We start from the raw sequence: 26,582 nt of genomic DNA, 5'->3' as shown, positions 1-26,582 counted from the left end.
ACGTTTTCTGGCGCTGAGTCACGCGTCTGAAAGCTTCGCCGTGACATTTTCAAACATTTCTGACATTTTCTGCGCGACTCTCCTCAGCTGCCCTCTTATATCCGCGTCCAGGATCCTGCTTAGCGTAAACTATCCTGCGCTAATCCGGGCTCCACGTGTTTCCGTGCTGCATTCTTCTTCTCCTTTTTTGCCTCCTGGGGGGACGTGCTGTCAGCGGGAACTCGGGAAACACTTATACTGTTCATATTCTTACGAGCTGCCTCTGTGTGAATCACGGCGTAATCAGTGCCAGGTGGCGCGCGTGCTCAGCCTGCAGGAATGAGGGGAATCTTTCATACACCTCCGTACATGTGCGATTCATCTCTTCCCCCCGACTTTACCCTCGTCCGCCCTGAGACACGCTCGACTCTCTCGGGAGACAGACGGACAGGGAAGTCTGACCTTTGACCTCAGTCAGGATGTGGGTCGGGAGGGCGCAGTCGGAGTCCCCTCTCGCGCTGATTTCAGGTCAGCCAAGTGCCTTGTTTTTGTAATACCGAAGGGTCGATCCTAAACCAGTGCAGGACCACACGGACGCTCAGATCTGATATTCATTTCTGGCAAAAGATTTCCTCTGCCGGTCTGTACTTTATTAAAGTTTTTTTTTTTTTTTGCAGACATCACTACATTTCAGAGTTCATTATCCTTCACGTACTTCTCTACTCCTTTATGCAGAATGTCGAACATTACTCATCACTCTGAACCAGGAGACAATAAAGGGTCTGATCTCACGTTCAGGAGGAAGCGGAGCAGCTTTACATCGATGCTGAATATTTACATGTTAACGGAAACCTTTATTATTTACTTAACAAGATTTTTACCAAAGGACGAATATTGGTGAAGAACTTACAAAAAAAGAAGGTGCAAAAAAGTGAGTGACATTTACAGAAGACTTCAATCACAGTTGGGTGATGAGACTCTTAGCCGCGGTAAAACATTTTAAAGAATGTTTGAACAAAGGTCGAAGGTCAGGAGTGACGATCACGGCCGAGGTGGATCGTTCAGCGAGTGGAGCACCTGATCCTTGAAAATTAATGGATAACTTGCAAAAGAGACGCATCGGTGTGTGTGAACTGTACACACACTCATTCACCAACACCACCTGCACGTTACAGGAACTCAGCTGGGAGTCACTGCCACACCCGGCGTCCAGGCCTGACCTCGCCCCAAGACATTTCCACATGTTAATGGAGTTCCTGGGAGGCCGGTGTTTCAGACAATCATGGTTCTGATGTACTGAGAAGACGTTCTACCTTAATGGTGTCCAAGCTCTAGTGAAACACTGGGATAAGTGCATTAGTGTAGCAGGAGATCATATAGAGAAGTAAAGAGAGGTTTTACTCTCAGACATGTGTTCTGTTATTCTGTACAAACGCGAGGAGTCTGGAGCGCACGCTGGGATTAAAACCAAAGCAGGATTTAACAAATACATATGAACAGTTATGATGTAAATTCATTTAAAATGTTTACTTTTCATTCAAGTTGTTGTTAATTTGAAAAAAAAAAAACAGTAAGAATTTTTTGTATTAAATTAGAAATTTAAGCAAAACTGGCACATTTTTACTCAACCCATCTGGAAATACTGTTTATAATTTTTATTTTAACTTTCATTACTTTTGTAGGGGTTGCATGGACTAATCGACTAGAGTCAACTATAGACATGGAACATGAAAACTGCACACACACAGACCTGAGGTAGAAATCGAACCCGGACCCTGAAGGTGCGAGGCAACAGTGCAACTACATAAAACGTAAAAAAAAAAAAGGGAATCCAAACATATTTGAAGTTAAATCTTTAAATGCAAGCGTTGCCATGACGACGCTAATCGAGAGAAAAAGTCTTCTCATGTTTGTCTTTCATTTCTGTCCAGAGCAGATTTCCGGAGAAGATCTGGTCCAGTGTGATGCAAACAGTAATACGGCTGCACCAGCAGGGGGCACTGGCGTGTCATTTTTCACGTAGTACGAAGCATGAAGCGAAAGGAGAATGTCTGTGGTATTCGTGCAAAGTCACTTAAACTATTATTTATACAGTGTGCCGTATATTCTGGGAAATACAGTACCTGGAGTGAAAGCAGAGGATCTTAAGGGACTGGAACGTGGGAACACATCTGTGGAACGTCTGAGCGTTACTCGTTCCAAGTGAGTCACTACTGAGTCAGCGGACTCAACTCAGTGATCGTGACTCGTCTCACGTGAACGCGATTCATTTAAACCCAGAAGTAGAACGCGGAGAGAAAATGGGACTTTAATTCTGGACTAATATCAAACGACGTGACATGATCAAAGGCCTGGAGTCTGAAAGGGAGGAAAAAACAAGGTGGATGGAAAAGACAGAGCTGCGGTTTGAACTCTGGTCCAGCACAGGAACAACGTCATCCCTCCTCCAAAAAAACACAAAAAAAAAAGAGGGAAAAGTTCTCCTCTGGATGATGAACTATCGGTGATATTAAACACAGATTCCGAGCCAGACGGGTTTTGATGACAACATCTCTCACTTGTGACCCCTGCGAGAATCAAATTCCAGTTTAAATCCATTGCTGCAGGCCTGTGGATGTTACAGGGTCAAACACACACACACACACACACACACACACACGCACAGTCTCATCAGAGGGATCAGACGGAGAATCCAGACTGCTCTTTTTTCCTCCAGCCTGAAGATTCATGAGGATGAGAGCTCCGTCCCTCGTCCCTCTTGTCTCGCCTGTCATCTGTACTGAGCGACTGAATGATTTCGACTCGCTGGGAAAAAAACGCTTCTGCATCTGGTTAGCGCTCGGGTCCGTGAGGAAGGGGTTCTGATCCGCGCTCCGTTCCTGATCACTCAGAGTTTAGGGAAAAGAGCTTAAGGAGTGAGGGGATGCAGAAGATTACACACACCGCACACACACACACACCGTACACACATCGCATACACACACCGCATACACACACCGCGCACACACACCGCACATACACACCGCACATACACACACCGCACATACACACCGCACATACACACCGCACATACACACCACACACACCGCACATACACACCACACACACCACACACTTGCTTATCAGCCAGTTTTCTGACCCTCAAATACGTGTTATTGTGCTTTTAAACAGTCCAGCTACACTCTGCTCATGATTCTAAATTAGTAGCACCTGTTTGAGGTCGTTAGCTGTCATAAAGACACCTGTGCACCCCACAATCAGCCAAAGTCTAAGTAGCAACATGGGCAAAACCAAAGAGCTGTCAAAAGACATAAGAGACAAAATTCTAGACCTTCACAAAGCTGGAAAGGGCTACGGTGCAAATGCCAAGCAGCTTGGTGAAAAAAGAACAACTGTTGGAGCAATTGTCAGAAAATGGAAGAGGCTAATGATGACTGTCAATGTCCCTCGGACTGGGGCCCCACAGAAGATCTCTCCTTGTGGGGTATTGATGATGCTAAGAATGGTAAAGGATCAGCCCAGAACTACACGGGAGGGGCTGGTCAATGCCGTGAAGAGAGCTGGGACCATCGTTTCCAAGGCTACTATCAGTAATACACTAAAACGTCATGGTTTAAAATCTTGCATCACACAGAAGGTTCCCCTGCTTAAGTCAGCCCATGTCCAGTCCCGTCTGAAGTTTGCCAGGAAACATCTGGATGATCCAGAGGAGTCATGGGAGAAAGTCCTGTGGTCAGATGAGACCAAAGTAGAACTTTTTGATCTTAACTCCATTCGCCGTGTTTGTAGGAAGAAGAATGATGAGTATCATCCCAATAATACCACACCTACAGTGAAGCATGGGGCTGGAAGCATCATGCTCTGGGGGTGTTTTTCTGCACAGGAGACAGGACGACTGCACTGTATTAAGGAGAGGATGAACGGGGACATGTATTGTGACATATTGGGCTAAAAACCTCCTTCCCTCAGTCAGAGCATTAAAGATGGGTCATGGCTGGGTCTTCCAACATGACAATGACCCAAAGCAAACAGCTCGGAAAACCAAGGAGTGGCTCCGTAAGAAGCATATGGACTATTTAAAAGCAAAATAACAGGTCTTTTTAGGGTCAGAAATCTGGCTGATAAACAAGTGATCAAATACTTATTTGACACAGTAATTCACAAATAAATGAAATGCACTTACGCTGAAGAATCGTAGACCCTTCATGATTTCTAAGTAAGAGAACTCACTGTATATACACTATATACGCGAATAATTCTCGTCCGTTATTATCTTTTGATTGTGTAAAGCTGCTCTGCGACAGTGTCAGCGCAGTATACAAATAGAATTGAATAGAATTGAATATACACACACTGCATACACTCGACATACAAACTGCATGCACCATGTACATACAACACTGCACACACACTGCACACACACCTCATAAATGCATCGTACACCCGCCATACACACCTCATACGTACTGCATACATGTCATACACACTGCCTATGTGAAACAACATCATACCCACATCATATACATATCATACACTCACCACACACTGTACATGTCACATACACACATCGTATACCTGTCACACACAAGAAAGAAAAAAATGGAAAGACAGGAAAATGCTGCTCTCTTTTAGTTGAACTTCCATACAGTACATCCTTTTTTTTGTTTTGTTTTTTTTTTTAAGATTTTTTTGGGCTGTACATAAAAAAACCTAAAAGCATCGAGACGATGTGACGGGTTGAGAAGGTGACAGAAACAGAAAGTCATGCGCGTGTGACTGTTGCACTGCGGTCTCTCCAGATGGGGGCGCTGCTGCCTCAGTGCTGAAGCCTCTAACGTTAGTGATCATAGAGGTGCGTGTTGAAATCTCAGGAGCCACAAATAAGTCACAAAGAGTCTTTTTTTGGCGTCTCGGGAAGTGAATGTAACTCTGATCCTGATTGATGACGTCATCATACCGAGATCAAAGGAAAACTCATTTCCGATCAGCTGCTCCGAGCTGCCAGCTTCCCCTGGCTATTACTGTAGATTTGCATTCTTGACAAACCAGCAACCTGCAATACAAGACAGGAGTAAAAACGTGGCCGAAAAATGGACCGCGAGTTTCATGGAGACGTATAGCGCTACGGGTCCTCTCCGTCTAAACCTCCACGCGGCGAGCGGCGCGCTCTGTTTTCTCTGGCGTCTTTTTAATATTAGCTTCAGAAAGTGACGGCAGGTATTTACAGAGTAAAAGGAGTCTAAATGGGCCGTTTCAGCCAGGGTAAACACATTTAGCAATGAGGTCAGCGGCTGAAGCCGTCCGAGTCGGGCGCGTTAGATAATTTTGTCAAAATGTTTAATGTCCTGCTAAACCGTTTGGGGAAAAACAAGTGCGGCTGGCGGTGTTGACCTTGGCAGCGGCGGCGTGTATGCATTAGGCTTTGGGCACATAAATCAAACACCGCTCCGTCTTCAGGAAAATGTAAGTAGACGTTTTATACCTGGCTCGTTATAAAGCGTCGTTATGTACACGCGTGTGATTACAGGCCTTGATTCTAATGACTTCTGCAAGTGAAGCGGTGCCGCGCTCGTCACGTCACGATACCGTACGCGCAGGTGCTGCCATGAAGTCTTTTTCACCGCATGTGCAGTGAAAGTAAGAAATCCAACAAAATAATCAAAGACGGCGTGGTGTGATGAAGCGGCGTCACTCTTACCGCCCCGAAGGTGATTATTTATCCATAATGGCTCGACACTGAGCAGTTTCATTCCTCTCATATGAGTTTTTAACTTATAAACAGGGCAGCGTTTTTTCTTCATCATCGTGTTACACTGAAAACAAGTTATTTCCTGTTCTCACTTACGCTACGGCAGCTATAAACAGTCATTACCTCATCAGGCTTCTTTCCCTTTCTCTTCTTTAATAAAGTTATTAAACCAAAACGCAGCTTGTCATGTTGTAGAGAAACCGCCGAGCGTGAACTCCTCCGTCTCTGAAGACGCCGGAAAACTTACACCATTATGTACAGTACGTTTTTGTCTTTATTTAATCTGTATAGCGCTTGAATGTGGTGTATTCTCCGTTTTTGTGTGTATTGTTAGTAAACAGTACGTACATGCTCGTTATTTATGTCTGTACTTCCTGACAGTCAGCGAATCCCTCATGTGTGTTAGCAGACGTGGACGATAAATTTGATTCAAATTTCTGATTTACCGCTGACACGGGAAACGCGGCATTACAGAAGACCTCACCGTGTCACTAAAAACACATGCTTTTTCCATTCGTTTATGTGAAGCATCCACTAGTAAATAAGCTGTTACTATAGAAACGAGCTCATACACTATATGGACAAAATCTGTTAAGTATTGAACTCAGGCGTTTCAATCAATCAGGCCCCTTATCCCCAGTGAAGGACAATCTTAATGCTTCAGTGTTATACCAAGACATCTTGGACAATGCTCTGCTTCTATACAACTTCGTAGCAACAGTTTGTCCCAGTGCACAAAGCGCGGACTATAAAGACATGGTTTGATGAGTTCTGTGTGGAAGAACTCGACCGGCCCGAACACAGAGCCCTGACCTCGACCCCATCGAGCACCTTTAGGATAAACTGGAACGGAGGTTGTGAGCCAGACCTTCTCGTCCAACATCAGTGTCTGACCTCATAAACGCTCTACAGAACGAATGGACACGAATTTCCACAGAAACAATCCAAAAACTTGTGGACGTCCTTCCAAGAAGAGTGGGAGCTCTTTATTTAAAGGGGGACCAACTCCATACTGAAGTGTGTGTTTGAATACAAGTCCAGGTTTGGACAATTTTATTTGTCTATATACATATATATATATATATAAAACACTATGATTTGCGGCTGCACTGCTGTCGGAGCTGCTGCTGAAGAAAATTCATCAACACTCTCTGAGCGATCAGCAGTACAGAACTGACCTGGTATAAACTCGAGCATTCGCTCCTAATTCACTGTTTGGCTCGAAAACGCTCCCAGTGAAAAGTGGAGCCTCACTGAATGGGATCCAGAGCTTTATGAAACTTGGCCCAGTTCCAGCGCGAGACGTTAAGCACGCGTTTTACAACATCTCCATTTCAGAGATGCTCATTGTGAGCCGAGAGATCCCCGAGGAAGGGAGAGGCTTTTACGGCTTCGTTCCAATCAACATTGTTTATATCGATCATTACTGAGCTGAGACCCGTTAAAGAATTTAAAACTTAATTTAACCGCTATAAAACGTAAACAGACGACAGGACGCTGCTACAGAGGCTCTTTATTTAAAGGCCGTGTAAGATTTAAAGTTTGTGCTGAAAGCCTGGAATAAAAATAGCTGCGTGTCCTCGCCAACGTGTTGTCATGGCCTTGGATTTAATGTAATGCGGTGTTATGTGAGTATCCTCCGGGCTCGCTGCGCTCAAACCCGCTTTCGCTCCAAGCGGCAGTAATTGTTAGTTGAGCTCGAAAACCGCGGCTAATTGTCTGGAGCCTATTCGCCGCGTTCTGGAAAAACAGGGCCACTTCCAGAGATCTCATTACACACTACAGAACATGACAGCTCGGGTGCGTGCTCTGGAAGGCAAACTATCGGCTGCTACTTCCATCTATAAAACATTCAATCATACCAGGAGCAAAAGTGCTGAGATCAGACTTGCATAACCTCACACATTAACACACGCACACACACACACACACACCTGATACTTAGCCTGAACTGTTTTAATCATCAACCCTAGTTTTAACACCCCTGATTTATTGTTGTATAATGCATATATATTTTAGTTATGACAAGTGATCATTATTCACAAAGTTTTTTTTTTTACTTTCTTCTTTTACTCAACTTAACACTCCGGTCAGTAAACACCACCACTGAGAGATCTCCTGTGCTCGATTTGACTCCACGCTGAGCCAGTTGAACAGAAATTAAACAACAATTCTAAAAATGGACCCGTATGTATTACGGAAATATGCAGCGGACCGCAAATTGCCTCCATAAAACATATTGCTGACATAACGGTTTAAATATTACCTCTTATTTTTCAGCCTATTATTGCCACATTAGCCGCACGCACACACTTCAGCTCATCGCTGAGTATGGCACGGCTATATGAAAAGAGGATTCTGTGGTTTAGTTAAATTTGGAGACTATTCAGGGTGCTCGTGACCTGACTGGGGGGCTGCAGTGGCGCATTTCGCCCTACAGGGGGCGGGAGACGGGGGCGGTGCCACTAATGGTGGGAAAATCAGAGGAGGATAAGGTTATACTATAATTGATGCTATTAAATAGCAGATAAACACACTAACTTTCACATTTCACATCCACAAACACCAACACTCACCACCTAAACACCAAAATCCATCAATGACGATCATCAAAATCCATCATTATTAAAAAACGCTTTCTTATTTATAATTATTATCCTATATTTAAAATCCAAACACCAGCATTCCATATCTAACTCTGACATTCGCCGTCCAAACACCAACATTTGGCACGTCAACACCAGCGTTTAACATCCAACCACTAAAAATTTACAACCTAACACTGACGTTCATTATCCAAAAGGTTCACCAGCATCAGCATTTTAACATAAAAATATAAAGAATATAAAGAATAATAATCTAAACACCAATATTATAACTTTGTAACATAAAAACACTAGCATCTAATATCACCACAAATGTATCATTTCTATATCAGAAATTCACCATCTACTGTAAACACCAACACTGTAACATTTAAATACTAGCATTTAATCACCAAAAATTCGAGATTCTAAATCTAAACACCAACATTTCAACATACAAACACTAGCACTGTACATAAAAACTAAAAGTCACCATCTAAACACCAACTCTTACTGTTAAAACACCAACATTTACCATCTAAACACTGACATGCATGACACACACCCGTCATACCGCCCAGATTTATCATATAAGCCCCCACACACACCTTATAATACCACCAGTGCTGATCTGATTCACTACCCAACACTAACACACACCATTAAACACCGGAGTTCACCAGCACACACCGACTGTCTCTAACTGTTACAGATGTTAGAAGGTGCAACCGTAAACAAAACTGTGTTTTTATTGGGTTTTTTTTTAACCCGTATAATTTGTCCCTCTGCAGAAAAGCTTGTTTTTCATTATAAATTACATATTAATCGTTAAAATAAAGACTGATGATGCTAAAAAACATGAAACTGTTTGTTCAAGTAAGTTATTGTAAACAAGGAAACTCCCTGGTTTTTGCTATTATATCAATCATGACTACAGCTGAAGGTTGTTTCGGGCCTCTTGAACAATCCGCTCTTCCCGAAAGTTGCAGTAATTTGTAGATTTGGCTAACGATGGGTTATTGCCTTTAATTATGATAAAGAGCAGAAACGCTCCGCTCAAATCTGTTTCCTCTGAAGGTTTCAGGGGAACAGATGTATTTACGCCACCATCCATCCCTCACTCCCTCCCTCCCTCCCTCCCTGCGCTCTCTCTCTGACTTTTATTTTATTTTCTTCTTTTCCCCCTACTCTTTACTCTTTCGTTCCAGCGATTTTGTTCCTTACTGTACACACAACGCTTCTTGACGACACGTTGGATTTGCAGCCCAGCATTTGTGGCTCCTGGGGGAGAATGAGAGGAATTGGGAGGAGGGGAGGGGAGGGGAGGGGAGGGGAGGGGTGCGTTGTGTTGTTTAATGGGAAACATGCCTGCATTCAGCAAACAGCTCGACACATATTGCACACCGAACATATCCGTGTTCGGGGAGCCCCACCTCAACATACCCCCCCCCCACCCCAACTCCACTCCATGCCTTGTCCGGGTAAAAGTGACTCATTTTTTTTTATGTTTACTGAAAGTGGCACTGTATTAAAAATGCCTCCCCCCCCAAAAAAAATGTTTGTGGGGTCGACCCAGTTTCACCCCAAAAACAGGAAGAGAAATGAGGTTCGGATCATTCCAGTTTTACGAAGTAAAAAAAAGTGTTCGAAATGCCTGGAGTTTGTGGCATCCCCCCCCCCACAACACCCCCTCCTCCACCCGCCTCTTATTTCCATCTGGACTTCAGGACTCCAGTTCCATCAATAAAGTTTAGACTGAAAATATCTAAAATGGGCAGAAGTTTAAGGATTTGTTTTTTCAAAGCACAAAAATGATGAAACAATGATGATTATCATAAAACATTTTGGAATTTATGAGGAGATTTTCTGGGACATTGAGAACACTGAGATTTATGCATTTAGTCTTCAGTTGTGAAAAGGCACATCATAGTTGTTCCGATGTGATTATGGCTTTTTATTAATAAAATATGTAGTTGTGTGCAAAGTGTAAGTGTGTGGTGAGTGACCAAGACATGTCGAATACTCCAAAAGGAATCACCGCCCCCCCCTCTTTTTCTCTCTACATATATATTTATATATACATACAGTACACAATACAATAAACTAAACTTAAAAGTCATTGATTGCAAACAAACAGATTTAACACCATAATCCCACAATGCTCCAACACCGCCAACATCCAACATTCATCAGAACATGTCTTTAAACTCTGACACTCTTATCCATCATACCCCACCGGTCTTTAACGCAATGGTGTTTGTTAGTGTTTGATGACCAACAACACACACACCAACATTCACCCTTCACACACCAACAATCTAAAGTTTATATTTCTTTTTCATGATGTTAAATGAAAAGCTAAATGACCAACAATAATTAGAGGCAATGACAAACAAACACCAAACTCACAGTAATAAATACCACCTCACACCATCACTCAGTGAAATTCTCAACCAGAAATCATGAAGCACCTTTAAAACACAGTCACCATCAAACAGCATCTTCCACCAGTGCTCAGTGATATTCTCCAACAAACACCAACTCAAACACCGTCAAACACCAACCTTAACTATTAAATACCAATTCAATTAAATTACCCACAGATACACTCAAACACAATGAAACAACCATTACAGGCAAACAGAACCCTACGCCAACATATAAAAAACACAAACACCATCAAACACTGTCCACAAGTATTAAATACCAACTCACACTAATTTTCCCAAACAGCATGAAAAAATAGTTAAACATGAACCCCTACCATCACACAGCATCTTACACAAATACTCATCAATATTCCACAACAAACACCAACACAAACACCTTCAACTTACACCAACATCCACTCATGTATTCAAACACCAACCATTACAGGCAAACAGTATTCTACGCTAACAGATCCCAAACCACTGTTAAACACTGTCCCTCACCATTAAATACCAACTCACAGCAACACCCGCTACTCAGTCAAACACCCGCATCACAAATAAACACAAACTAAACACACCAACACTGTTTGTCAAACACCAACAAACATCATTAAAAGACATTAAAACACCGACGTCCACCAACATTCATTCATCTGCAATAAAAACCAAAACTAACTGTGGAACTGTTCTCACACACACACACACACACACACACACACACTGATACTTATGACACCAATATTCACCCAGTTATAGTGAAGACACAGGTGCAGTGTGTGAATCCTGCTGATAGGGGGCAGTGTTGAAAACATTTCATTTTAAACGCTGCTTAAAAATGATCCTGCCACAAAGATAAAGCAGAAATTGTAATGAGAAGCAGATTATATTGATGTTTTGCCACACTGGGGCAAACAAATGTAACATTAATGTTATGAAATCGTATGATTTATCAAAGAGGAATACCAAATTATACTCAGCTGATCTCTTTCTTCTTTCAAAATAAATGATTTAAAATTGAAATAAATACTTGATTTGAGAAATCCCTGCGTAAGACTCGCTCGCTCGCTCGCACACAATCCGCTTCATCTTCTTGACCTGTTTTCAAACTGGACTGGTGTTTATATAACTAAGACTTTTAAACACTGCATCCAAAACCATTACTGTCATGGACATCCACCAAAGCAGAAATAGATCAGAATAAAAATAATAATAATAAAAAAATAAGATTAACGCTAAAGTGTATTCTCTGTGTGTGTGTGTGTGTGTGTGTGTGTGTGTGTTACCCACCCATCTCGGGGTGCTGAGGGCAGCTGTGGAGCGTTCTGGGAGTTGATGATGTCATCGCGGTCCAGGCGGGGAGGTCGTGGGGGGAGGTGGGGAGGGGCAGAGAGCAGATCAGCGCTGGAGCCAGAGAACAAGCCTGAAAGACAAACAACCTTAATACGCAAAATTTACCGAATCGACTTATAAAGAAACACCACACTGACCTGATTAACCACACCCCTCCCCCCTTCAGGAAAGTTCATAACACACACACACACACACACACACACAAATATATACAATGAGATTCACACATATATACATATTCACATATTTGCCCTTGAAAACCAATTAGATCCATCCATCCATCCATCCATCTACACACATACAATAAAATATCATTTAAAACATATCAAATACCACTAAACTCCAACACACACCAACATTCTCCATTAAACACCTACACACACCAACATTCTCCATTTAACATCTACACACACCAACATTCTCCATTAAACACCTACACACCCCAACATTCTCCATTTAACATCTACACACCCCAACATTCTCCATTAAACATCTACACACCCCAACATTCTCCATTAAACACCTACACACCCCAACATTCTCCATTTAACATCTACACACCCCAACATTCTCCATTAAACATCTACACACACCAACATTCTCCATTAAACACCTACACACCCCAACATTCTCCATTTAACATCTACACACCCCAACATTCTCCATTAAACATCTACACACCCCAACATTCTCCATTAAACATCTACACACCCCAACATTCTCCATTAAACACCTACACACCCCAACATTCTCCACTAAACACCTACACACCCCAACATTCTCCATTTAACACCTACACACACCAACATTCTCCATTTCACATCTACACACACCAACATTCTCCATTAAACACCTACACACCCCAACATTCTCCATTTAACATCTACACACACCAACATTCTCCATTAAACACACATACACACAACATTCTCCATTTAACATCTACAACCAACATTCTAAATGAAACACCTATACACATTGTCCTTCTAAATAAAACACAGACACAGGCTGGCTTTCTATTCAACACCAACACTCGTCAACATTCTCCATAAAACACCATTAAACACCAATACACACTGGCTTTCAACATTAAACACCTACATTCTCTATTTAACACTTACATTTTGGCAGACAATCTTATCCAGAGCGACTTACATTTTTATCTCATTATAAACCTGAGCAGTTGATGGTTAAGGGCCCAACAGTGGCAACTTGGTGGTTGTGGGGTTTGAACCTGGGATCTCCTGAACTGTAGTCCAATGCCCTAACCACTGAGCTACCCCCGGCACTTACATTCATCAACACTCTCCATTAAACACCTACATACACCAGCACTGTCTAGTTAACACCAACATACAGTACAATGGCCTTCTCCATTAAACACCAACACGCACCAACATTCTCTATTAAACACCTAAACACACTCTCTACATACACCAACATTCTCTATTAAACACCTACACACACCGGATTTCTCCATTAAACACCTACACACACTCGCTACATACACCAACATTCTCCATGTAACACCTACACTGGATTTCCATTAAACACCTATTTACACAGACGTTCCCCATTAAAGGCCAAGACAAACCGGATTGCTCCATTAAACACCAACACACACCCCTGTTCTCCACTGAACACACCTACACACCGGATTTCTCAATAAACACCTACATACACCGGTATTCTCCTGTAAACCCCTACACACACCAACACTGCATTAAACCCCAACACACACCAGCTCGCTCCTCAGTACTGTACGTGGATATGAAATGCCAACATTGTATGATTTTTTTGGAACGTTGGAGAGGGTGTACACACAAATAACAAAAAAAAAAAAACCCACATTGTTTGAATTAATTCCCCTCTTCCTCTCCTCACGAATTTCATTCAGCGTGCCGTTGTTTTGACAGCACAAATTGAATAAGAGACCTTTTGAAAGAAAAAAAAGTTCTTAAAGCATCTCTGTGTTTTTCAGTTTGCTTTCATGTTGAATCGGCTCGATGGAAAGCGACCCGCCTTTAATGGACTGTTCTGGAGGAGAAAAAGCGGCTGATGTTTTTAATAAACAGCCACGAGGGTACGATATTAGCGTTGAGGGTAGCGGCGAGGTGGACTGCCTTTTTTACACTAGAGGTACAGCGTGTAACATCGGGTCGCGTCCTACTGTACTGACTCCACCTTCTTCCGTTCTCTTGTGATGTTTTAAAGCCTGAAACACTGAAGCTCTTTTCTGCTGATCTGCTTTTACGATTCAACACTCTGATTATTTTCCCAGAAGCCCCGGGGGCAGATAAACCTGAGGACGGATAATCACTGCTTCTGCAGTCTTACCCGCTGCTCCGCTGCTATTCTTGACATTGCCTTGCACTTTTTAACGCCAATCGACATGAAGAACAATGTAGAACAATGTAGCTGTAACTGTTTCCTTGGAGATTTACAAATAAGCTAACAATCATGTACAGATTTATGTTAAAGTCTGCGTATAAAAACAAACGCAATTCATGAAAACGTAACAAGAAATTTTTAAATAATCAAACAAATTATCATTATTATAGCCTCATTGACTCTCGATGTCTTCACTGCTTCTCGCTGCCACCTAGTGGACGAACCTCTTAATGCTCCAGACAGGCAAGAGATACACATAAAGGTTTAGACCAGCTCCAAGATTTTTGCTACAGAAAATTCATGAACTGCGGTGAGTCCTGAGTAGTCGTTCGGTTAGATTGTGGTTTATAGGGAGCTTACAGACATGAGCTACGAAAATCCCTCTTTGGGTTCATTCGTGCGTTCCGTACTCCGTCTTGGACCGCTGCAGACCAGGAACATCCCACAAGAGCTGCAGTTCTGGAGACGCTCCGACCCAGTCGACACGCTTGGCTCGTATGGTTGCCCATTTTTTCTGCTTTCAAAACAATTTCAGGAAAAAATAGGTTCACCTGCAGCCTAATAAATCCCACCCACTTTCAGGTGCCATTGTAATGAGATGTTGTAAGTGTAGCTACTGTGAGAAGGGACGAATCGTGATGGCGAGACGGCTGGATCAGAGGAACTCCAACACTGCAGCTCTGGTGGGATGTTCCTGGTCTGCAGGGGTCAGGACGTACCTCAGGACTACTTGTCCATGGCCTTAGGAAGCACTACTTTATTTTACCTTATTTCTACCTTTAGCGATTCATTTCTAATGAAGTCAAACCCACAGCAAGCCTTAGAACCTACAGTTAGCTGTAGCAACAAAAAAAAAAGACGAGACAATGACGAGATGTCACGGATATCAATGAACAGCAACTGTGACGAAATCAACATTTAATTTTTGTCACAATCCGCTGCGATACACTGTTCATTCATTACAGCACGAGCAGCGGTGTTTCCCGGGTGACGGGACGTCTTTAACTCTTGGTCGTCACAGCAGTGTCACTCGGGTAAAAGAGAAAAGACGATATTTGGGCCCATTTTCTTCATATTGAACTGGATAGAAAAAGCCGATGTGTCGCAATATCTAAGGGGAAACGGGGGGGGGGGACAAAATCGCTGGGAAAAATACCACAAACCTGTAGAGACGCATCATGGCATCCCATAATAATCTCAGGGTCGGTTTACAGCCTCCTTGTGGTAATTATGTTTTGTTATATGTGATGTTTTTTATTTTATGGTTAAACTGTTGCCAAAAACATAGTAGTTAATAGTTTAGCAAATGATTGTGACCCGGACGAGCTACAGAATGACTACACACTCGGAACGTACACACTCGGAACACTACCACAGTCCGAGTGTGTGCATTCATATTTAAAGAGAAAAAGTTTAAAAACACTGTATAGTCCGTACTGCTCCTATTGTTTTGCAGCAGTTGTTGTGATGTTAAAAATAAATATAATTAGCTAAAAACATCAGATTGAAAGATTTTAAATGTTAAGATGATAATTTTGTAAAAAAAAAAAAAACCTTAAAAAATAGTTTTTTAAGACTAGACTAGACTGACTGTAGGGTTAATTAATAATAATCATATCGCTAAAATGTTACGTTTTCATTGACTAACACTAGGCTAAAATACTTACGCGTTCCTCAGACTTAAACTTATAGCATAAGATTGACTTAATATAATAAAAACGAACAGGGACCTTTATCCTGGGACTGAGACTAAGACTAAAATTTAAAATAGCTGACAAAATGAACAGTAACCATGGATCACTAGGCCCTAGACATCTAGAGGACGTTCATTCGACCACCTGATGCCAGAAGAGAAAACAGTCTAGACGCATGTCCTCCTCGAACCCTGGGAGATGTTGGGACCAGTCAAGCGGTGCTGGAGGAACAAAACTTAATATAAGGTAAAGCTCATGAAACTGAACACTAAATAAACGGATGGGGAAGTTATTTCGAGTCACCATTCACCTCTGCTAATAAAAGTTATATTATTCACCAGCACATCGACGGGACAAAGATCCGGCATAAAAGGTCGTTTCACTTATCATTCATTTCCTTATACAGCATTAGGAGGAGACGCCACGGCGACTGCGGCCGCTAAAGCCTGCACTCCGTCTACACGCTCCTTACGACCCTGAAGGGAATTCGAGCTACTGGTCCAGGGTGCCATGAAACTCTTACTGGAACAGATCCTACCTGAGCTGCTTGCACACTTGATTTATTACCCCGAAATCTTCCATCAAAGCCCCTTAAGTGCTTTCCCCTTTCGCCTCAACATCTGCTACTACAACGGGAAACACTCGGCGCGTAATAGCCGAGATTGCTTGGCCTTTTATGCGCAGCACAGAGGAGTGTGTGTGTGTGTGTGTGTGTGTGTGTGTGATGTTTCAGAGAGACAAGAGGAGGAGGTCAATTGCTGTAATTATTTATTTACCGTACTTATTATTCGCAGCCCTTATAGCGTTAATCATCGCTGCTGCTTTAGTCCTCCGCACGTTTCGGCGCGTTTCCTGCCCTGACACGGCCAGGTGATAATGAGCTGATGAGTGGCATCAGGTGGCATGGAGATGGAAACACACCATCATCTACTGTACAGCAGGAATTAATCAGACACAGCTGACACGCGCTCGGGTCTCGAGAGGAACTCCAACAAAAAAAAAGTTGGAGCTGTTCCATCATCACATGTAGAGTTTGATAAAGTGAGATAACGTTAGATATAAAACATTCTGAAAAAACTCGTTGCTTTTTTCTCGATGAGTGTCGAGAGAGAATCAGGACGCAGCGTTTCAGGTTCACGTTTAATAAACCAGAGCTTCTGAACTACAGCCAGGTTTTTTTTTTTCATAACTTTCCCCATTCTGTTGCTGCACTATATTTATTTCAAAGCTGAAATACTTCACAGGTTCACATCCGGATCTCGGTTTCCCCAAACCCGGAGAACGTATTCAGCTGTGGAGCTCACGGAGCAGGCGAAAACATTTCATCTATAATAAACAGAGTTCTGCTGTGAGGCAGCAATCTCACAAAAACTCTCTCGCTCCTTTCTTTCCTCCTCTCTCTCTCTCTCGCTCTCTCTGTCTTTCTTTCTCCTGGGCGATGAACAAAGCAGCGCGGAGCGAGGAGAATCGTCCTGAACAGCATTTACATTCAGCATCTTGGCGAGCTCTGACCACAGCGAGAACACACCAGAGGAGAACAAACAGCAGGATGAAAAGGCCGCAGCTGCTCCGGGCGAGAGAAATTTGCACACTGATGCAGCGAGATGTCCGCTTTGAACTGGGCAAGAGAACGAGAGAGAGAGAGTCCGAGCCAAGACTCCTAAAACAGAACTGAAACCCATTGAAGGAGTTCAGCTTTGGGCTGCGTTTAAGAAAAACGGCAGTTGTGCTGTAAATTGCGCAGATGATGCAACGCTACCTAGCGCTCCAGGCTTCAGCGTGTCTGTGTGAGAGTCAGAACCGACGCGTGATCTTTTCCTCGCGCTAAAACTCTACACCTTGTAAACAGATTGATTATCTATTGTGACAATCTTTTTTTTAATATATATATAAACGAGCAGAAATTAACCTTTGACCTTACAGTGAGTAATTTCAGGTGACAGCGATGGAGGAAAGCGTAGCAGTAAAACTTCCAGGCGTCACACGTCTTTCCCGCTGCGGATTGTAACATGTGGTACTCATAACCTTAAAGCTCCCTTTATTCTGATGTAAGGCTCGGGAAGAGCTCGGGAAGGAAACGACCAAACCGTGCCCTCGCCTCATCTGCTCGAAGTTAAAAAGTCTAAAAGTTAAGGTTTATTGTAGCGGGATATGTCAGGTCATGCACGGCTGTGTTCTGTTTAGAGACGAGTTACACGCTTGCTGAGGATCAGAGTGTGCGCGAGAGGTTCGGACTCAGCAGAACAGGAGCGCGTTTAAAACACCAAATGTAGACAAAGAGACCTAACTGTCATTGTAGTGATACAAGGGGATGTGTTGTGTCGGTAAATCTGAATACGACCATGAAGCCGTCTTGAACATGAAGAGTTCAGGTAACTGAAGTGAATAAACCCAAGTCAACTGACTTGATTGAGTCGATTCGATTAACGGCTCAATTAATTTCGGGTGACACTTATTAATTATTTCTCACATGTACCTTACAGCCAGGATTCGGCGCCCCCTAAAGCAGACAGGGTTATGTCTAGTTTGCTAGTACGTTTTTGTTGTAATTATATATCCTATGGATATGGATATCTCAACACGAAACTCGTTTATTCAAGGAATCAACTTCTTGCCCTGAGAACAAAGTCCTCCGCTGGTGTGGTCTCCCGTTTACCTGACGAGGTGAGGAGGCCTTATCATGGCTGCCGAGCGGGCGCTAAGCTAAAGGCTAAGCGGCTAGCAAGGAAGTGCCGATATAAGCCTGCTGTGCCTTCTGTGATCATGGGAAACATAAACTCATTACCAAACAAGATCGAGAAATTAGCTGGGCTGGTTAAAAAACAACAACATCTACAGAAAGTGCAGTTTGTTGTGCTTCTGTGAAACATACTAGTTTATACTAGGCTCACTACTAGTATTCTGGATGCTAATGTGGAGATACCTGGCTTCAGCACAGTGAGAGCTGACAGGGACGGCAGAGTCTGCGGGAAAAGCAAAGGAGGAGGGCTTGCTCTGTACATGAACAAGAGACGGTGTAATCCTGGGAATGTGAGCATTAAAACCTCAAGCTGCAACAGGGTCATTGAACTTCTGGCGGTCGGTTTACGACCCTATCTGCCCAGAGAGTATGGACAGGTAATAATGTTGCCAACCTACATTCCGCCATGGTCCGAAACACTTGTGTTAATCTCTGGAGATTTTAACCATGTAACTCTGGATACAATGTTACCTGCTGTCACCCAGGGGAAGTAAAACTATTGACTTACTGTATGCAAATTTAAAGGATGCATACAGTGCCACTCCACTTGCCCCACTGGGGAAATCTGATCACAGCTTCATTCTGCTTAAGCCTCACTACAAACCAAAAGTTATGAGGCTACCCAAAACCTTCCGCTCATTCTGGAAGGAGAAATCCCAGTTCAGCTCCTCGAGTACAGACACACATCTGTTTCGAAATGCAGCATCGATCGAAATCCGACGATCGATGGGCTAAGAGGATTTGTTTCACATCTTCCAAACCACATCTGGCCAGCGGTTTCTGGGGTTCTGCACAGCGAGGTTAATCAGCAATGGCTAATAAATATACTGCACCTTCCACTCATCCCAACGCATCCAGATTGGGACGTGCTGCAAGGGTCACACAGTGGGAATAGTGAGGACATTGTACACTGCCCGACGGATTACATCAACTTTTGCATGGATGTTGCTGTTCCTGTAAGAACTGTACACTGCTTTGCAAACAACAAGCCCTGGATCACAAGTGACATCAAAGCTCTCCTGAAAAAAAAGGGAGCTTTCCAAAGTGGTGATCAGCAGGAGATCAAGCGCGTGGAGAAGGAACTCAAGGTTCAGCTCAGGGGAGGCAGTACAAGAAGAAGCCGGAGCAGAAACTACAGAAAAACAGTATGAAGAAGGTGTGGAAAGGAATGAAGACAATCATTGGGTGCAGTTCAAAATGATGTGAAATCATTAAGGAAGATATGGGGAGAGCAAACCAGTTTAGCAAATTTTTCAATAGGTTTGACCAATCCAACTTATTCACACCTCAGAGCACTGTACCTCCAACCCCCTCATGCATGCACCTCAATCACTCTCCCCAATACCAACTTATTTGCAACTCAGAACACTGCAAACCCCACTGCCTCTCCTTCTAACTCCATTCTCTCCAGCTTAGAATATAGAAAAGAGGAAACTGTCCCTCCACCTGAAATCACAACAGCCCAGGTGTGTAGAGAGCTAAAGTGACTCCGGCCAGCCCAGATGGAGTATCACCTTGACTACTAAAGGCCTGCGTGGGCGTGGAGGATGCCATCATAATCCACAGATCTCTGTCTCACCTGGATCGGGTAGTGGTGCTGTGAGGATTATATTCCTGGACTTCTCCAGTGCCTTTAACACCATCCAGCCGCTGCTCCTCAAAGACAAACTGACGGAGATGGGAGTGAGCTCACAGCTGGTGGCCTGGTTCACAGACTACTTGACAGGCAGGCCTTAGTATGTGCGGCTGGGGGACTGCAGGTCTGACACAGTGATCAGCAGTACAGGAGCACCGCAAGGGACTGTGCTTTCTCCAGTCCTGTTCACCCCATACACATCAGACTTAGGGTAGGTAGGTAGGTAGGTAGGTAGGTAGGTAGGTAGGTATCTATCTATCTATCTATCTATCTATCTAAACAACAAATAAAAAAGGGTATAATTAACGGACTGATGTGATAAAGTTTTCTGTAAGGAGAAGGGGGAGAAGTTTTCTGTGCAAGGAAGGGGTCTCGAGTGTCAGAGATTAAGCAGTAATGTTATGTTCTTCAGGACATTGAGATTTTTTGGTAACACGATGAGCTGCGTTTTTTATTAAACAGAAGACCTTGCTTTGTACCGTGCATGCTGGAGGAAAACAAATCTGTGTTTTTTTTTTTAAATGATGCAGAATGTGTATTTCAGGGACGTGTACCTGTGAACATGTCCTGTCCCAGTGCCGAGGAGCGTCCGTCCTTCCCGTTAACGGGATGTTGGGACGGGGCGTGGCAATGCTGAGAAGAGGCAGGGCAATGCTGCGAGGGGGCGGGGCCATGTAGGTGCAGGCATTCACTCAGAGCGTCTGGTTCCAAATGCGGACACGTCCTCAGCTGTCAATGACAAAGAGTAAAGAATGAAAAAAGAGGATGTGAAGAGAAGTGAAACACCTCACATGTAAGAAATGACGGACGCTCTATAAGATTCTATAAGCTCCAGGATCTCCACATGTTCTTCCCAGTGTATGTGTGGGTTTACTCCTGGTTCTCAGAGTTTGCTTTAAAAAACATGATGCTACACCAAATCACACGACTGTGTATAAACGTGTGCTAACCTGTGTAGTCATTAACATTTCCATTTGCGGCATTTGTGAAACATCCTCATTTAAAGCAATACATTTTATTTATCTTATTATCCATTTGAGCCGTTAAGGGCCCACAGGAGCAACTTGGTGGTTCGGGTTTGAACTTAGTCCAATGCCTTAACCACCGAGCTATCCCTGACCCCTAGTCCTACCTCATGACCATATTTGTAAATTTGTAGACCAGAATACAGACAATTAGACTGTTTAAATATTTTTTTTTGTATAGTGCTTATAACAATGCTCAGACTGTCGTTGTGATTTTATCAAGTAAGTAATTTTGAACGCCAAGTAGAGAACTTGTGCAAACCTTCCACCTCACCTGCTTTCCCAGACCTAAACACACGTGGTGAGGACAATATGGCGGTGCTGAAGCACTAAAACACTGGTCGATCTTGCGAGACTTCGAAAAACAATAGATCGAATTCGGGGTTATTTATTAGTTTTATCAATAAAACAATAGCGATAGGAGAGCGGAAGGTGCAGTACGTTTATTAGCCGTTGCTGATTGACCTCGCTGTGCAGAACCCCAGAAACCGCTGGCCAGATGTGGTGCGGAAGATGTCAAACAAATCCTCTTAGCCCGTCGATCGTCGGATTTCGATCGATGCTGCGTTTCGAAACAGATGCGTGTCTGTACCCGAGGAGCTGAACTGGGATTTCTCCAACACCTGATTTAGTTTAAATGAAATCATATTCATGTAGCAATCCTCGTTCTTCTTGCACCTTCGGTACATATGACTTCCATAACCTCAGCATAAGTTCCTCGTATCCTTATTCTGGTATTTCACTGATACTTGTAAATATGCCACAAATATGCACTTCTGGTTAGATACAAAAGACTTTTCATTGGCTTTGTACATGTACTTTGCACAGTGACAATAAAATTAAAGTTAATCTAATCTAAAACATTCCGACTGTAAACCATTTACCTCATTAAGCCAACGTAGCCGTTCTCTCTGTTAACGCAAACAGACGTGGCATCAGATGTTAGCATCCTCTGGGTAAATTTATTTGTTTCCATCTCTCGTTTTTCATTCATCTAATAAACTTCATATTTGCGAAGGAGAGTAAGCAGGGATTAAACTGAGTGGAACTGGAGACAGGGATTCGTCGAGGGTGTGTTAGAAACAGAAAAAGCGCTGGAACTCGGCCCGCGATTACATAAAAGCCACTTTGCTTGTAAGCATTCTCCAGCGCTAGCGTGACACGCGGTATTTATCACCCATTACGCAAACGCAACCGAGGCCCTGAGTGACACATGGCAATTGTTTCAAGCCCGCGTGTGCGTTTTCACCCACTTCTGAGCGTCCTTCTAGCTTCACATGGTATAAACTTTAAAAGCTCGGTTCATTCGGACTGAAATCTGGATATGATTGAGTGACGCTTTAAATGAGGTGTGGCATGAACCTTGAGTCGGTATAAATAAAAATCTATGAATATGAAAAATCCAAACACACACACTGAACTAAAGCTAAAACTGAATCAGGTGTCGGAGAAACGCGCGGTTTAGCGTCTCCGCTCCAGCCGCGCTGCTGCGATTCATCTGTTATCGAAACAGCGGCGTGTGATCCGACGATCGATGGGCTACAGGGGTTTGTTTGACATCTTCCGCACCACATCTGGCCAGCGGTTTCTGGGGTCCTGCACAGCGAGGTTTATTAACAACGGCTCATGCTCACATGTGTTTCCGTTTTGCTCCGTTTAGCAGGAGAAGAGAACAGAATCATCCGGACGCCACTTAGCCACGCGCAACAATGAGGCCTTTCTGTGCGTCCTGATGCGCTTTAATGGGGAATGCGCACTGTATGTGTGTGTGTGTGTTTGTTAAAAAGAGTCATCACTGATCTACAGTAGAGGAAATGATTTCCCAAAACAAGCCTGAATAATAAAGTTACTCTGCCAAGAGGCAATAAACCGCAAAATACACCTACTGAACTTTATAAAGCCCTAATGAAGCTCTGATACAGGACTCATACAGCATTAATAAATAACACGATACTTATGAAACATTAATGAGACACTGATAAAGTACTTATAAGGCACCAATAAAGATATTATATCACTAATGAATCCTTATTGAAGCACTAATAAAACACTAATAAAGCACTAACATAGAAGTAATGAAGCAGTAATGAAACACTAATGAATCATTACTGATGCACTAACAAGGCACTAATAAAACACTAATGAAGCACTAATAGAACACCATTAATTACGCTAAATAAATACGCTAATGAAGCACTAATAAAGCCCTAAAGAAGCAGAATAGAGCACTAATTAATCACTAATGAAGCCCTAATTAAGCTCTACTAAAGCCCTAATGAAGCATAAATGGAGCACTAATATAACATTAATAAAATACTAACGAAGCCCTAATAAAGCACTAATGACACACTAATAAAGCCCTAATAAAGCACTAATAAAAGACTAATAAAGATAATGAAATACCAATAAAGCACTAATTAATTACTAATGAAGCACTAATGAAGTACTTATAAACATTAATGCAGAACTAATGGAGCACTAAGGAAGCATGTGGTAAAGAAGAAGTGATAAAACACTAATAAAGCTCTAATTAGGCAGTAATGAAGCACTAAGGTCTAATCAGTAGCAGTTCTTCGTGGTTCATACTGATGATGGTCTCTCCCGTCTCTTACCTTCCTACGCACCTGCTGCTCTTTAGCCGAGTGGATTTTGACGTGTTTGCGCAGGGAGCTGGGGTCCGTGTAGCGCTTCGTGCAGCCGGGGATCTGACACGCGTACGGCTTCTAAAACACAACCACAGTCTCAACTTAACATTTAATAATAATGATAAAAAACACATCTAGTAGATATTTTTAAATATTATTTTTACAGTGAACACAATAGTCCTCAAGTGAAATTTGTAAAGAAATATAACATGAAGCAACAGAAAGACATTCTGAATAAAGTCAGGGTGGAAAAGGAAACGGATTAAACATACCTTTCAGCTGAGACGTTACAGAAAGAAATGAGAGAAGAGGAAAAAGGAGAAGAAATATTTTAGTCAGATTGACAACTTTTATGCGTTAATAATTAATCTTAAGAATGTGTTCTGTACAGAGATGGAAGGAGTCTCCAGTGTCAGTGCGTAGGAGGTATATACTGTATGCTATAATGTAGCTAAAGGGCTACACTTCCTACATCCCTAAAAATGATCCTGAACTTATACTGATCGATTGTAGAAAATCCGAGCAAGATCATCAGGATGTCCCTCAGCTCGTGAGAATGCTTGGTATTTTTGATAAAAGCTCAGAGCAGTGAATAAGGGCCCTGTAGGTGGATCATCATTTCCACCTACGGGTCTTCTGGAATTTAAAAGTGAATTGTGATTATTGGTAATTGAGTGTAGAGTCTGAATATACAGTACTGTGCAAAAGTTTTGAAGTTTTCCCTTCATTTAACTTCATTTAATTCAATATGAATGAAATTTTTAGAACGTTCTATTGTTTAACTTTAAACCTTACTGAGCTGTCGCTTCATATGTGATTAGTTTGAACTTCCTACAAACTCCTATGAGAATCACGTACGTCCTTATGACCGGCCATATCATAGTCCATTAAGTAGAACGCTTAAATAGAGAGGACAAAACGATTTGAGGCTCAGCTCTGGACTGTGCATACTGTATTTTTTGCTCCGCTGGGATGGATGAGACGTTCTGCACCAGCTGGCTTTAAATATGTATAAGAAGGATGTTCAGTACAAGGGATCCCAGCCAGGGCAGGACAGGGCAGGACAGGGGCAGGACGAGGCAGGACAGGGGCAGGACGGGGCAGGACAGGGTAACTTAGTGGTTAAGGTCACAGCCTTGAACAAGCAACAACTCAACCCTAAATACTCAGATGTATAATCGAGGTATAATTGAGACTAGTGTCAGTAAAAGCGTAAGTCACTCTGGATAACAAAGTCAATGAAGGAACATGAGCTGACTTTCATACAGTCCATATAACCAAAATAATATGTAGCAAGTCTGGACACTCTGTAGAGGGTTTGAGAGAAATATTAGCAGTTCTTGACTGTTGACAGGAAATTGTGAGTTGTCTGAGATTAGTGTGGGGAAATGATGTTAAAGTGATTTATGAGCACACGAATGCCCCGCCTTGAGAGTTTTAGCCTGAAGAACAAACATTTGCAGCATAGGTAGCGAGTATGTTCAGAAACTGGTGAAAACTTATTTGCGTCAGTGGAAAGACAAGCGACGTGAATTTACTTTTTTTTTTTTTTTTGGCATTTTGAATTTCTGAAAACACGGCACCATGGGGTCCCAAGAATGTTATCACAGACAGTAGCAAGAAGAAAAGGGAGCCGCATTCAGTTTGGTTTTTAAAGCAGTCGGTGCCAAAAGGAATCATAAATTAAAGTTTACTGTCAATTTATTTCATATTTTACTTCATTTACATTTCTTTTACAAATGTTTTGATTGTTTTTATATGCAAAAATATGATTATCGTGTTGGAAATTAGCAATATTGCTAATATTTTTGGGTGCTGGAACGAATTGTCTGCATTTACATTATTTCCTATGGGACAATGTGTTTCACCTTACGAACTCGCATCCGAAACGGATTAAATTTATATGCCGATGTATCGCTGTACATCGTACCATTTTACAGCTAATGTGTAGCCAATTAATAGGAGATTAAAGCATGTAATGTCACCAAATCGAGCGAACAAGGACTGTCGAGAAGATCATCGGACGATACAGCGCACTCGCACAATGCATTCAGGAATGTTTGTGCGCGAGATTAGCATTAGGATCATTAAACTCACAAATATTCAAAAAAATATAAATATATTTCATAGGCTTCCAGTAACAGTAATCGTGCTAGTGCGTCCTGGTGAAAAATAAATCCAGGTGTAGCTTGTGGACTCGAGCTGACGAAGGTTATTGATTTGGCGCGAGGTTCAGCGCGGAACGAGGAGGAACCGTGGACACACACCGTTAGAGCTCACGCACCGTTAGCCAGAGATACGGCATATAGAACACACAGAAGGACAGAGAGAGAGAGAGAGAGAGAGAGAGAGAGAG

General features: G+C 42.6%; 1 protein-coding gene across 2 annotated transcripts in view; it reads right to left on the bottom strand.

Annotated features, from left to right (window-relative positions):
- The window catches only part of LOC128530724 (zinc finger protein GLIS1), a 111,508-nt gene that overhangs the window by 12,296 nt on the left and 72,630 nt on the right, over positions 1 to 26,582 (bottom strand). The window contains exons 6-8 of one of the 2 annotated variants that reach the window (XM_053504799.1): positions 24,206 to 24,304; positions 21,111 to 21,285; positions 12,033 to 12,165 (exon numbers count right to left, since the gene is read on the bottom strand). In XM_053504799.1, the coding sequence (XP_053360774.1) occupies positions 12,033 to 12,165; positions 21,111 to 21,285; positions 24,206 to 24,304 (407 nt within the window). Of the gene's footprint in view, positions 1 to 12,032; positions 12,166 to 21,110; positions 21,286 to 24,193; positions 24,305 to 26,582 lie in introns of both variants that reach the window. The other variant, XM_053504798.1, reaches the window with a different exon arrangement.

This window comes from Clarias gariepinus, chromosome 9 (assembly GCF_024256425.1).
Source record: "Clarias gariepinus isolate MV-2021 ecotype Netherlands chromosome 9, CGAR_prim_01v2, whole genome shotgun sequence".
Lineage (NCBI taxonomy): Eukaryota > Metazoa > Chordata > Actinopteri > Siluriformes > Clariidae > Clarias > Clarias gariepinus.
The sequence above is the reverse complement of the archived record's forward strand: the minus strand, read 5'-3'. Positions and strand labels throughout refer to the sequence as shown.